The sequence below is a fragment of the Panulirus ornatus genome, chromosome 39 (assembly GCF_036320965.1).
Source record: "Panulirus ornatus isolate Po-2019 chromosome 39, ASM3632096v1, whole genome shotgun sequence".
Lineage (NCBI taxonomy): Eukaryota > Metazoa > Arthropoda > Malacostraca > Decapoda > Palinuridae > Panulirus > Panulirus ornatus.
This window is the reverse complement of record NC_092262.1, coordinates 13,672,110-13,685,060: the sequence shown is the minus strand read 5'-3', so window position 1 is coordinate 13,685,060 and position 12,951 is coordinate 13,672,110. Positions and strand designations below refer to the sequence as shown.

General features: G+C 38.2%; 1 protein-coding gene across 1 annotated transcript; it reads left to right on the top strand.

The window, feature by feature from the left end:
- Nucleotides 1–4,371: 4,371 nt before the first annotated feature.
- heix (UbiA prenyltransferase domain-containing heix) lies at nucleotides 4,372–7,285 on the top strand. The gene is made up of 2 exons (XM_071685212.1): nucleotides 4,372–4,468; nucleotides 6,157–7,285. The coding sequence occupies exon 2, from the start codon at nucleotides 6,171–6,173 to the stop codon at nucleotides 7,113–7,115; it is 945 nt and encodes a 314-aa protein (XP_071541313.1). The 5' UTR covers nucleotides 4,372–4,468; nucleotides 6,157–6,170; the 3' UTR covers nucleotides 7,116–7,285.
- The last annotated feature ends 5,666 nt before the right edge of the window (nucleotides 7,286–12,951 follow it).

Below are 12,951 nucleotides of genomic sequence, written 5' to 3'. Positions count from 1 at the left end.
TCTAACAACTTGCCTCCCACACCATATATTCTTAATACCTTCCACAGAGCATCTCTATCAACTCTATCATATGCCTTCTCCAGATCCATAAATGCTACATACAAATCCATTTGCTTTTCTAAGTATTTCTCACATACATTCTTCAAAGCAAACACCTGATCCACACATCCTCTACCACTTCTAGTGAGTGGTGGGATGAAGAAGTAAGAGTATTAGTGAAAGAGAAGAGAGAGGCATTTGGACGATTTTTGCAGGGAAAAAATGCAATTGAGTGGGAGAAGTATAAAAGAAAGAGACAGGAGGTCAAGAGAAAGGTGCAAGAGGTGAAAAAAAGGGCAAATGAGAGTTGGGGTGAGAGACTATCAGTAAATTTTAGGGAGAATAAAAAGATGTTCTGGAAGGAGGTAAATAGGGTGCGTAAGACAAGGGAGCAAATGGGAACTTCAGTGAAGGGCGTAAATGGGGAGGTGATAACAAGTAGCGGTGATGTGAGAAGGAGATGGAATGAGTATTTTGAAGGTTTGTTGAATGTGTCTGATGACAGAGTGGCAGATATAGGGTGTTTTGGTCGAGGTGGTGTGCAAAGTGAGAGGGTTAGGGAAAATGATTTGGTAAACAGAGAGGAGGTAGTAAAAGCTTTGCGGAAGATGAAAGCCGGCAAGGCAGCAGGTTTGGATGGTATTGCAGTGGAATTTTATTAAGAAAGGGGGTGACTGTATTGTTGACTGGTTGGTAAGGTTATTTAATGTATGTATGACTCATGGTGAGGTGCCTGAGGATTGGCGGAATGCGTGCATAGTGCCATTGTACAAAGGCAAAGGGGATAAGAGTGAGTGCTCAAATTACAGAGGTATAAGTTTGTTGAGTATTCCTGGTAAATTATATGGGAGGGTATTGATTGAGAGGGTGAAGGCATGTACAGAGCATCAGATAATAAAATCTAGCTAAAAATAAAAAGCCTCCGTGAGCGTAAGAGGCGATAAATACCGGATGAAACATAAGGTAGGGTTGCTACTCTAAGATACCCTGCTGACGTCATGAGTAAGGCGGGGCCTGGACGCGTCACATATTTTGCTGGTTACAAAAGCCCCGCCCTTCTCATGACGTCATCCGAGCAGCTCAGAGTAGCAACCCATCTTCTGTTACGTTTATTTTCGCCTCTTACGATCGCGGAGGCTTTTTATTTTTAGCTAGATTTTATTATATATATATATATATATATATATATATATATATATATATATATATATATATATATATATATATATATATATTCATTTATTTATTTATTTTGCTTTGTCGCTGTCTCCCGCGTTTGCGAGGTAGCGCAAGGAAACAGACGAAAGAAATGGCCCAACCCACCCCCATACACATGTATATACATACGTCCACACACGCAAATATACATACCTATACATCTCAATGTACACATATATATACAAACACAGACACATACATATATACCCATGCACACAATTCACAGTCTGCCTTTATTCATTCCCATCGCCACCTCGTCACACATGGAATACCATCCCCCTCCCCCCCTCATGTGTGCGAGGTAGCACTAGGAAAAGACAACAAAGGCCCCATTCGTTCACACTCAGAGTCTAGCTGTCATGTAATAATGCCCGAAACCACAGCTCCCTTTCCACATCCAGGCCCCACACAACTTTCCATGGTTTACCCCAGACGCTTCACATGCCCTGATTCAATCCACTGACAGCACGTCAACCCCGGTATACCACATCGATCCAATTCACTCTATTCCTTGCCCTCCTTTCACCCTCCTGCATGTTCAGGCCCCGATCACTCAAAATCTTTTTCACCCCATCTTTCCTCCTCCAATTTGGTCTCCCACTTCTCGCTCCCTCCACCTCCGACACATATATCCTCTTGGTCAATCTTTCCTCACTCATTCTCTCCATGTGCCCAAACCATTTCAAAACACCCTCTTCTGCTCTCTCAACCACGCTCTTTTTATTTCCACACATCTCTCTTACCCTTACGTTACTTACTCGATCAAACCACCTCACACCACACATTGTCCTCAAACATCTCATTTCCAGCACATCCATCCTCCTGCGCACAACTCTATCCATAGCCCACGCCTCGCAACCATACAACATTGTTGGAACCACTATTCCTTCAAACATACCCATTTTTGCTTTCCGAGATAATGTTCTCGACTTCCACACATTCTTCAAGGCTCCCAGGATTTTCGCCCCCTCCCCCACCCTATGATCCACTTCCGCTTCCATGGTTCCATCCGCTGCCAGATCCACTCCCAGATATCTAAAACACTTTACTTCCTCCAGTTTTTCTCCATTCAAACTTACCTCCCAATTGACTTGACCCTCAACCCTACTGTATCTAATAACCTTGCTCTTATTCACATTTACTCTTAACTTTCCTCTTTCACACACTTTACCAAACTCAGTCACCAGCTTCTGCAGTTTCTCACATGAATCAGCCACCAGCGGTGTATCATCAGCGAACAACAACTGACTCACTTCCCAACTGACTCAGCAAAAAAAAAAAAAAAAAAAAAAAAAAAAAATATATATATATATATATATATATATATATATATATATATATATATATATATATATATATATATATATGAAAAGCAGGAATGATTTAAGCAGAAGAATAAAGAAAATGCGTGAACTTTCAGTGTATAAACCCGTGCAGAGTGAGGTAAGGCCTCCGTGAGCTGACCAGGCGTCAAACAGCACAACATAACAGTGTGAGAAAAGTGTCTCTATCTACCCTGTTTAATGGATATCTATTGCAATTGGTTAGCATAAATAAATAACCGTTTACATTAGGTTACAAAGTAAATGTACGTAACGAAAAATAGGGGAAAAGTCGTTATCAAGGTGAAGCGAGGGAAAGGTCCGTGTGAGTGGAGGAGGCGATGACGTCATGATAATGATGTAGGGAGGGTTGAGCATCCCGGGTGATGACGTCATGATAATGATGTAGGGAGGGTTGAGCATCCCGGGTGATGACGTCATGAGTGGTGGCTCATGGGTACATCAGCTTGTGTATCCAGCAAATCGACCCTTCTTAACTTGTAATTACCAGGTAACCAGACACCATGGGAAGCCCATTAATAATGATGTACATTAATGTAAGGCTGATGGATGGTTAGCTTGGACTGTGCATGTAAACTGTGCATAACGGCACTTGCAAAAAAAAAAAAAAAAAAGTTTAAAATGCAAATCCGATGGTATGACATCTTTATGAAATGAGGCTCCACCGTCTCAGAGAGGATTCATAAGCAAATAATTATTATAACTGAGAACAGGCTTGATGGAGGGAAAGCAGTTTGATTTAGGGATGAAGAGGTTCCACATATGATATACCTTGTACTCCCTTGACCACAACGATGCGACCTTCCCTGAACACACCCTATCATCAATCTTCATGTCTCTCATTATTCACAATTACCTGAAATGAAAAACTTTCAGGTATTTTACATGAACTTGAGAATGGGAAGCACCTGCTGCCTGAGTCTCAATACGCCGGTAATAGAAAACGCAGTCGACTCATAGGCAACCTAGCTGTTCATCCCCTTGGCTGGGGATGGTTTGATAGATAGATACCTGTGTATTAAACTAGAGAATATAAGAACACAAGAGTTTCTAGGAAATATAAATAAACACTTGAGACTCCCAGGGAGTTGTACAACAGGCCGCGTCTGGAAGGCTCTAACGAGATGTTTGTTGAGGATGAGGAGATAGAAGAGAAAGGTTAATGTCCATGAGAATAGACATACAGGAGAATGATGTAGAAATTAGACACATATACTGTGCTTGCTCCTATGAATATCTCGACCTATAGCTTCAAAGGGAAGTGCTTGAAATAGCAAACCACGTGAAGCGATGAAGCTTTGGCCACTGGTAAATCTTGTACTCTGCTGAATAGCTTATAATCCATTGGCATCCCCCTTAAAAATAAAGAGAAATAGATAAGGAAGTCATGTGTGTCTTACCATGTAAAATTTGTTCGTTAACTGAACTGTTTGTTGGACGTGTTTGCGATCGAACGTTGCCGAGATATCTACGCTTGTCCGATATCATTCGTAGTTTACATTTTTCCTCCAAATTCAAGGATTTAGATAATACAAATCAGTAAAAAAGATCAAAATTCCTTATAATATAACCTGCCATCAAGAGACATCTATCAAATATTTTCCTTTTACCAACACTCATTTTTTCACCATTATCTTAAAATAAAATCCCAAAGCTATAGTATATTCTCTACTAAAAAAGTAAAATTTATATTTTACACTAAAATAATAAATTATAATCAATGTGATATAGACATTGGTTAATGTAGGATATAATGTGTACATGTTGGCCTGTTATGTTTACATGTGTGGTTGAGGAAGACGCCCAGTCCCCATCAGTCTAACCCATACCAACTTAAATGCTCATTCCGTCTTATATAATGACTAAGGGTGAGATTGGAGAGTAGTTTACGACATATCCTTCACTGGTCATGAAGTAGGGAAATGTGCACAGGTTAAGATTAGGACTGAGATCTGTGGGAAGGGAAATATTCCAGTCCAGTCCCTGGTAATGGTCGTCTGAATTTATTTTGTACCGGTAATTTATGAGGATAGTGGCTAATGTGTGAGGGTGGTAGATTGTGAGGAGAGTGATACATCTCCATTCCTCACACTATGTAGGATTGATAGTGTGAGGTTGTACACGTCACTCCCACATGGTGTAGTGCCCAATAAAGTGGGCAGGACTCTGAATCAAGGTGGAGTGTCAGGTACGACATGCTGTGTTCCAGTTGATTTAATGTATGAGACTAGATGGTGGCACTCTAGCCAAAATAGGATGGAGAGATGCGGCTAACATCCCAGAGAGATTTGCTTGGTTGTCACGTACACTTGCAGAAGCTTCATGATTAACTCTGTATGTCTGAAGGTGGATCCCTCCTGAAACTGTAGTGAAGATGACATGACAATGTGGCATATGGAAATACGTAAAGGTTTCGATAAAGATCACATCAAATAAATGTAGAAAAAATATATGTTTCTATATATCAGAGTCAGTTAAGGTCACGTCTTAGTTAAAATAGATATAGAAGGTCGACTAACAAGGACAAGGCTTAAAAGATAAAAAATAAATATATTAAGCTTATTTCTGAAACTAACGAAGATGACAGAAACAGTTTTGGGTTATCTTATCAAAACTGATTCAAATTTAACGACATATTTAGATGAAGTCAAACCTAACCTGACCTACATTAGGTTGAGGAGGTTCCTTTATTTTTTTTCTATTATTTCTTTGTCATTTTTTCATGTAAGTGAGGTAGCGTCTCTTACAGACGATGAAATGGCCTCATTCACTGACCCCCATTCTCAGACTGACATGCATAATGCAATGAAATGACAACGGAAGGCTTCATGTTAGCACTAATGTTAAAACCTTTCTGCTGGTATTTTGACATTTTTATGACTACTTGTCATCACTGAGCCAAGTAGCCATAAAAATATGTGGGCAGTTTAGGTTCTCACTCGAGCAATACTAACGGCTGATGCACACCCTTGTTCATCCTTACTCCATCACCTACCCACTTCCAGTGATCTATATCTATACTTTAGCTGTAAGAGAATTATTAGCCAATTTATTGGTGTATGTTCTATACTTTTACATGTATTTCTTATATTTTGTTATGGGAAATGGAAGATGTGAATAATGCCCACCTGTCTCCACACTCTTCTGGAAGATGTACATTATATACTGTACCTCATGACTATGCCACGGTCATATAGAAGTTTTAGTTGATTTATGTGTACATATCCATTACATAAGTGTATTTTTGTCATTTCATTTTGAGATACAGAAAATTTAAAGACTATATTTTTGTACAATTTATGGGAAACCTCTTGGCAAGGTTACCCAGCTTTTAACCATTACAGATCATAATGAAAGTCATAACTTAGGCAATCCTGAACGATTGGAAATGTGCAGATATTGCTCCATTATACATGGGAGATGAAAGTAAGGGTACCGGTATACAATTCTGCTAATAGATCATTCTGATCACATTAAATTTTTGAATTAATATAATGATATACTGCATTGCCAGAAGAGCACTGGGTTTTGTGTAAAATCATTGATTTACTTTCAGGCTTCTAGGACAAGATGATGAACGGCAAGAGTTCAGCACCAGTAGAGAAGCGAAGGGGCTCCCCTCTCATGAAGTTATCAGCATACGTACTTGCCTTAAGACCATGGTCCTTCAGTGCTTCCTTAATGCCGGTCCTGTTAGGATGCATTTTAGCTCATAAGGCCACAGGAGAATTTAATATTGTTGCACTTGTTACAACAGCACTTACAGCACTGTCAGTACATGCTGCTGGTAATGTTGTTAACACTTACTTTGATTATGTGAAAGGAATAGATAGCAAGAAGAGTGATGATCGAACCTTAGTAGACCAACTACTTTCCAAGGATGAGATTGTAACACTTGGCGTCATCTTGTATTTAGTTGGGTGTGCAGGATTTGTTATATTGACAATGGTAACAACTGCACGTCTTGAACACTTGGCACTTGTATATTTTGGAGGACTTTCTAGTTCCTTTTTATACACTGGTGGGGTAGGATTCAAATATATTGCACTAGGTGATGTTTTGATTCTTATTTTATTTGGTCCTATGACTGTTCTTTTCTCTTACATGGTTCAGGCAGGACATGTCCAGTGGGCCACCATATTATATGCTGTACCACTTGCTTTGAACACCGAAGCAATCCTCCACTCAAATAATACACGAGACTTGGAGTCTGACAGTCGTGCTGGGATTGTCACATTAGCTATTCTTATTGGCTTAACAGCCTCTGAACTTTTGTATGCCATTTTTCTCTTTGCACCATATACAATATTTGCTGTTTGGGGTATGAAGTATTCTGCTATGCTTTTCCTTCCTCTCATTACCATCCCTGAGGCATTTAGGTTAGAGAAGCATTTCAGAACAGTTAGCAAAGGCCCGATACCAAAGAGGACTGCTAAGCTAAATGCCTACCTTGGCTTTCTTTATGTTTTAGGATGTGCTCTCTCAGATCCAGCAAAACTGCCTTATATCCTTTGATTTTGTAAAGGAGGTGGCTTTGACTTTTGTAGTTATCTGGTATAATTTTTTTTATCTTGAGTGGAGAAAATTTTTTACGCGTGATAGATTGTCTGTGGTCCTGAACTTTGTTATTTATTATATTTTTATAGTATTAATATAACTTAGGCAATATTAAACTAATGACTTTTTCAGTTGATTTAATACCTATACCTTTGTAATGGAAATACTGAGTAACAGTTTTTAAATATGAAAAATTAGTTCATGCAAACTCATCAAAGGTGAAGGGAATGTAAAGATATTGTATATGATATTTGAAGTAATGGTTTTGTAAGGTTTTTATCTTTTGTTGTATGACATAGGTCTTTCAGGCCCCATTGAGATATAGATTCTTTATCAATCCTTACCACGACCCTCACTGATAGGTAGGCATCTGATGGAGTCTTATCTACATTGTGTGTACTGTATTAGCTTCATGTCACATGAAACAGGTAAAAAAATTTGCAGGGATGCATTTATTTGTTGTATAAAGCTAGGATTAGCCTACTTGTTGTTTTCATGAATCATAAGTACTAGTGTCGATAGTGCCACTGACCTGCAACATAAATGATTACAATTGCCATAATTATGCAACATCCACAAATCTTCGAATTTTTTGAAGCTGGCTTCTTCAGTCAATTAAGCTCTTTTCCTCTCTTGTGATAGGGAGTCCTTGGTAAAGTGAGGAATTTCAGTAAAGAGAAGTTCCATGGTCCTGTACTTTAGCTTAGGACAGTAAATACCACTCATTGTAAGGTCAGAGGGCTTTTACTCAAGGCACTGCATCAGACAATTGAAATTGATCTGGAGTAGCCTATTGTAACCATTCAGCTTATTTGATTTTCTTGTAGTGCTGCTATTAAGTTGCCTGATATTGACACTCATATTTTCTTAAAGAATGGTTCGTTAGAAAAACAACTTAGATGGTCAAGAGGCCTGGTAAGTTGAATTGCTGCACGTTTTCTCTGTGCTTTAATCATCATTTTAGATTATTATAGAACCCCAGTACCTGTTTTATGGGGCTTCTGCCACTTTAAGGCTACACTTCCCCATCGGAGCAAGAAAATAATGGATGTTTTAGGAATGAGAGGTCCTCGATGATATTGTACCCCATTCTGTCCACTGTTAAGGATAAGGCTTTGCTGAAGATGACTTTTCACTTGCATTGTTAGCACTTGCAGGAATATTCCAGCAACATTTCTTTCATGAAACTGCAAAACAATTTATATCAGTTTCACAATTTTGTCAACTATTCATTGCATACTACAGGCTGTTACCAGTGCCTGTACAGACAAAGTTCAGTTCCTTAAGTAATGGAGCTCACACCCATTCTGTTCTTCACTCTCATATCTGACATTAATGCACATACATGTCTTAGTTTCCTATCCCCCTTTGCAGATCATACTTGAGTATGATATCAAAAAGTTATAAACAGGCTCTTAAAGGAGACTCTTCCTCTGGGTCACCAAACAGAGTTTGCTTTTCTGTGGAGAATATCTTTTAACTTTTCTAGTATGGAGATGGTGAAGTAATAAAGACAATACAGAATACTTGACAGACAAGACACCCTTATATCATGGTTGAACAATGTGAAAGACCTCTGAGTACTGTCTGAAGACCTTACTATGTCGAACACGAGGCAACAGTTACCTTTTCCAATATCCAGTAGGCTGGATATTGTGGACTTGAAGACGAGAGGATAAGCGAGTGACGGCACTCTTAAGAGCATTAATGTTCTCATAAATAGATTACTGCCATGTGCTAGCATCTCTGTTTAGGATCTTCATATTTGTACACTTAGAAAGTATGCAAAGACTTTTTTATCATACTTTGAACCCACTGGGAATAACTGAAATTACTGAGACTGTACTCTCCAGTGTGTGGGGTCTGGAGAGGTTTATCATAATTTACACCTGATAAATTCCAGAAGGAATGGTTCCCATCCTACAGTCAAAAGTAGTTCCCTAATGACATGATAGGCATGGAAGACTATCAGATAAATACCAATAAGCACAAAAAGAGTAAGCACCATGAACATTCAGGGCATCGGACTATTCAAAATATCGCCTGCAACCATGAGAAACACTGTAGTGCACAGTGGAGAAATTTAAGGCCTTGGATAAGTATTTACAGAATTTACTTGACCAGCCAGGCTTAGGGTCAATCAACAACCCAAACTCAGCAATTGGACTCAGCCCAGGCTCTACAGTTAGAGGACTCCAGTCAGTGCAAGGTTAAACTGCACCATCTTTTGAGCCTCACGGAAGTTTCAGATATGTGGCATTAACCATAATAGTCAGAATGTTGCAAATATGGTGTAAATGTGTTAGTAAGAATGTTACAGTACAGTGGCATTATCTATGATAGTTCCCACAAAAAACATTGCAGCTTGGTTGTGAATGACATATGCTAGAAATTAGGCTTAAGAAAGTTAAAAATTATTAAAAAAATTGTCACTAGTTTTTATGGATTAATGGTAACTGTTGATATTAGATAATAGATCTGCGTTCCACAAAGAGAAATAGTGATTTACAGTTACATTGCAAAGTTCTCCAAATATGTAAAATAATATTTTGTTTTATTATCTGATAGTTTGCTATTTTTGTTTTCCAACTGCCTCATGTAAAACTGAGGTGGATTGTAGATGTGATGAAATGTCAAAATATTGTTTAACATTGAGGATTTGACTTTTTTTTTATCAACATTGTCACGGGCAATGTCATGTTAATGTTATTATTCACCATAACGAAAGACAGCTATACTGTTGTTTAAGTAGTATTGCTGGATGTTGGTTTGATATTACATTTTAATCTAATTGATACATTTTAATTGATAAAAAGTCTGAAATGCTTAGTACTTAAAGTATGCGAAGTACTTAGAAATTTGAAATTTTTTGGCCTCAATGATAGTTTTGCATGAAATTATGCCATTATTTACTTGGATTCCTGTAATGACAGCTGATGTCCTTTACACAGAGTGTTGTTCATTAAGTATGAACTATTAAAGCAATTAAATGTTTGAAATTATGGCTTCATTTACTTGGAATCCTGAGATAATTATTCGCATTATTGACCTTATAAATTTTTTCAATTGCTAATTATGAACCTGATCGTTGAAACTGTGGAAATACAATCTTCAACACTAAGACATCGTGAAATATCTAGATGGCCATTGAATATTTCATTTCAGATGTGTACAATGTACTGTATGTAATAACTAGCCTTTGATGATGTGCCTCCCTAGATAGATATTGAAGTGCACGAGACTGCAGAATTCCAACAGATATAGGATTAATAAGCTTTGTAGCAGTAACACTGCCACCATCATCATTGACAAAGATTATGTTTTTCAAAATGGTGAAGAGAATAGTTAATGCTCTCAAGATTTCTCTTTGTTCTCATAGCCAGTCTTACTCATCACAGTATAATTCTCATTCTGTGATGGTGCAAGACAATATTGATCATATATGCTTGGCACAAAGCATATAGATTTAGGTTTTGGTTGTAAAATGTATGTATTTGTAAATACACAGCTTTTATGGCATTAATAATGGTATCCACCTTTTTATCTTTCCTTCTTGTTATATCGTACAGCTCTTTTCTTCTGATTCAGAACTGTCATTTCCTTCTGTTACAGCTTCCATGACCTCAGTAATATTGCACTAGTATTTGTGATGGAAAATTGGAATTTAAAAACTGATTATTTTAATGTCATATCATTTGTTTGTATACGTGTGTTTGGCTGAGGGTAATGATAATGAATGAGGAAATTAGTGTACAGGTCGAAGAACAGATAAATTTGTGTGACTAATTAATGTATATGTAGGTGGGAACTAAGTAAAGGAACACACTTCTCGGTGACAAAAAACAACAGTTTGTGCACGTAATGATATATGGCAGATACTAGTGCAGTCCAGAGTTTTAATCATACCAATGTTATGCTAACACAATTAATCTTTTTCAGAGGGATTATTTGTCTGTGTAAAAAAAGAGGGTACATAAATAACATCAGATATTTTAACTTGTTACAGTGATTATGAATGAACACCATTTTTGTATCCTATAGTATTGAAGGTTTGGCTGCCCTTCAAACAACTGTTAAGTGAAGGTGATTAGTGCTTTCAGCATACAGACAGACACATGAGCACAGTGCTTGCAGCATAGACACATAAGCACTGATTATTAAATTGCCTCTCATTACCTTAAAAGTCAGGTATTCTGATATTTGTACTGCCAGCTATGCTTCAAAGGGCAAACACAAGGAAAACAGCCCAATTTTCTTGGTCATACCCTTTTCCTGGGTTAAGGTTATGTTTAACAGTGATCTTGATGGTTACCTGTGTTTGCTTTTCCTGCACCATCATTGTCAGATGCTTGCTCAGTGCAAATTCTTTGGATTGTAATGCCATGACTGTGATTGAATGCCTTGAGCCAACCATAAGTGTAGTCAAGATACACCAGTTACTATTTGGTTATGGTCCAGAGTTGTAGAAGAGTTTGTATGACAGATTCTAGTGAGAAACTGTAGAAGCTGGTGGCTGAGTCTGGGATATTGTGCGAGAGGAGTAAGTTGGTTTATGACAATACAAGTAAGGGCATTATGTTTGGCGGGGAAATGAGACAAAGGTTGGTTGTATTGTAAATCTCAGGGGAGACAACCTGGAGGAAGTGCAGTGTTTTAGACACTTCAAAGTCGACATAGCAAAAGATGGAAATATGAAAGCTGAAGTTACCCGTGGGTTTGGTAAAGGTGCTAAGGTCCAGGAAGCATTGAGGAGTGTGTGGAAAAGATGATCACTGTCTGCAAGGGCAAAGGATGGGTACAGCAGTCTTGATGGTGTTTGTAGATACAAGTTATGGGCTTCAGATAAAAAGTTACAAAAGAGGATAGATGTGTTGGAAGTTACATTTTCAAGGATGTGCATAGAGTTAAATGAGTAAGAAATTATACGTTAGGAGAGGTGTGGTAGTAAGAAGGGCATGGTTAAGAGTTAAAGACGGGCTACAGAAATGGTTAGTCGTATGAATAAGGAAAGGCTGACTCAGAGGGTTTATGTTCCAGTAGTAGAGGGTTGCAAAGAGAAGAGGGAAACCAAATTGGATACAGAAAGGTGAAGTTAAAGATACTTTAAGTAATCATGACCTGAAGAGGAAGGATATGAGGTGTGTATAGGATAGAGCCATGTGGTATACAGGAGTGATGTGATGTCAATAGGCTGAACCAAGGCATATGATGTGGTCTGGAGAAACCACATAAAAGGTATATGGACATTGACTGTGAATAGGATTTTCTGGTTTTGGTACATCACACATGAGAGCTTGAGAGTGAATGCGAGCAAATAAGGTCATTTCTCATCTGTTCCCAGCACTCTCTCTAAGCAGGAAACAACAAACGAGTTGTTATCGGATGGACTGTTAATACAGTTAAAATCTCTCAAGATCATGGTACACTTGAAAAAGCATTTGAAATCAGAAAACCAAGAGTGAGTTGAAGGTTGTGATTGAGAAGGATAGTAGCATGGAGTGCACTGAACTAAGAAAGGAACAAGCTGCATGGAAAAGAATACATGTGCCTTCTGGAGCCAGATAGTGCGAGGTGACATTTTGGATATTAATAAGTCGACAGAAAACATATTGGTAAAACACCCAAGACCTTACAGCATAACCACCATGTACATTTATTCTCCTTTTTATTCATTTATATTATACTTAATTGCTAATTGCCGTCTTCCATGTTAACAAGGTAGCGCAAGGAAACAGACGAAAGAATGGCCTAATCCACCCACATACACATGTATATCCATAAATGCCCACACACA

Excerpts from the sequence above, each read along its gene's own strand:
- heix (XM_071685212.1), top strand. The coding sequence starts at position 6,171 with ATGATGAACGGCAAGAGTTCAGCACCAGTAGAGAAGCGAAGGGGCTCC.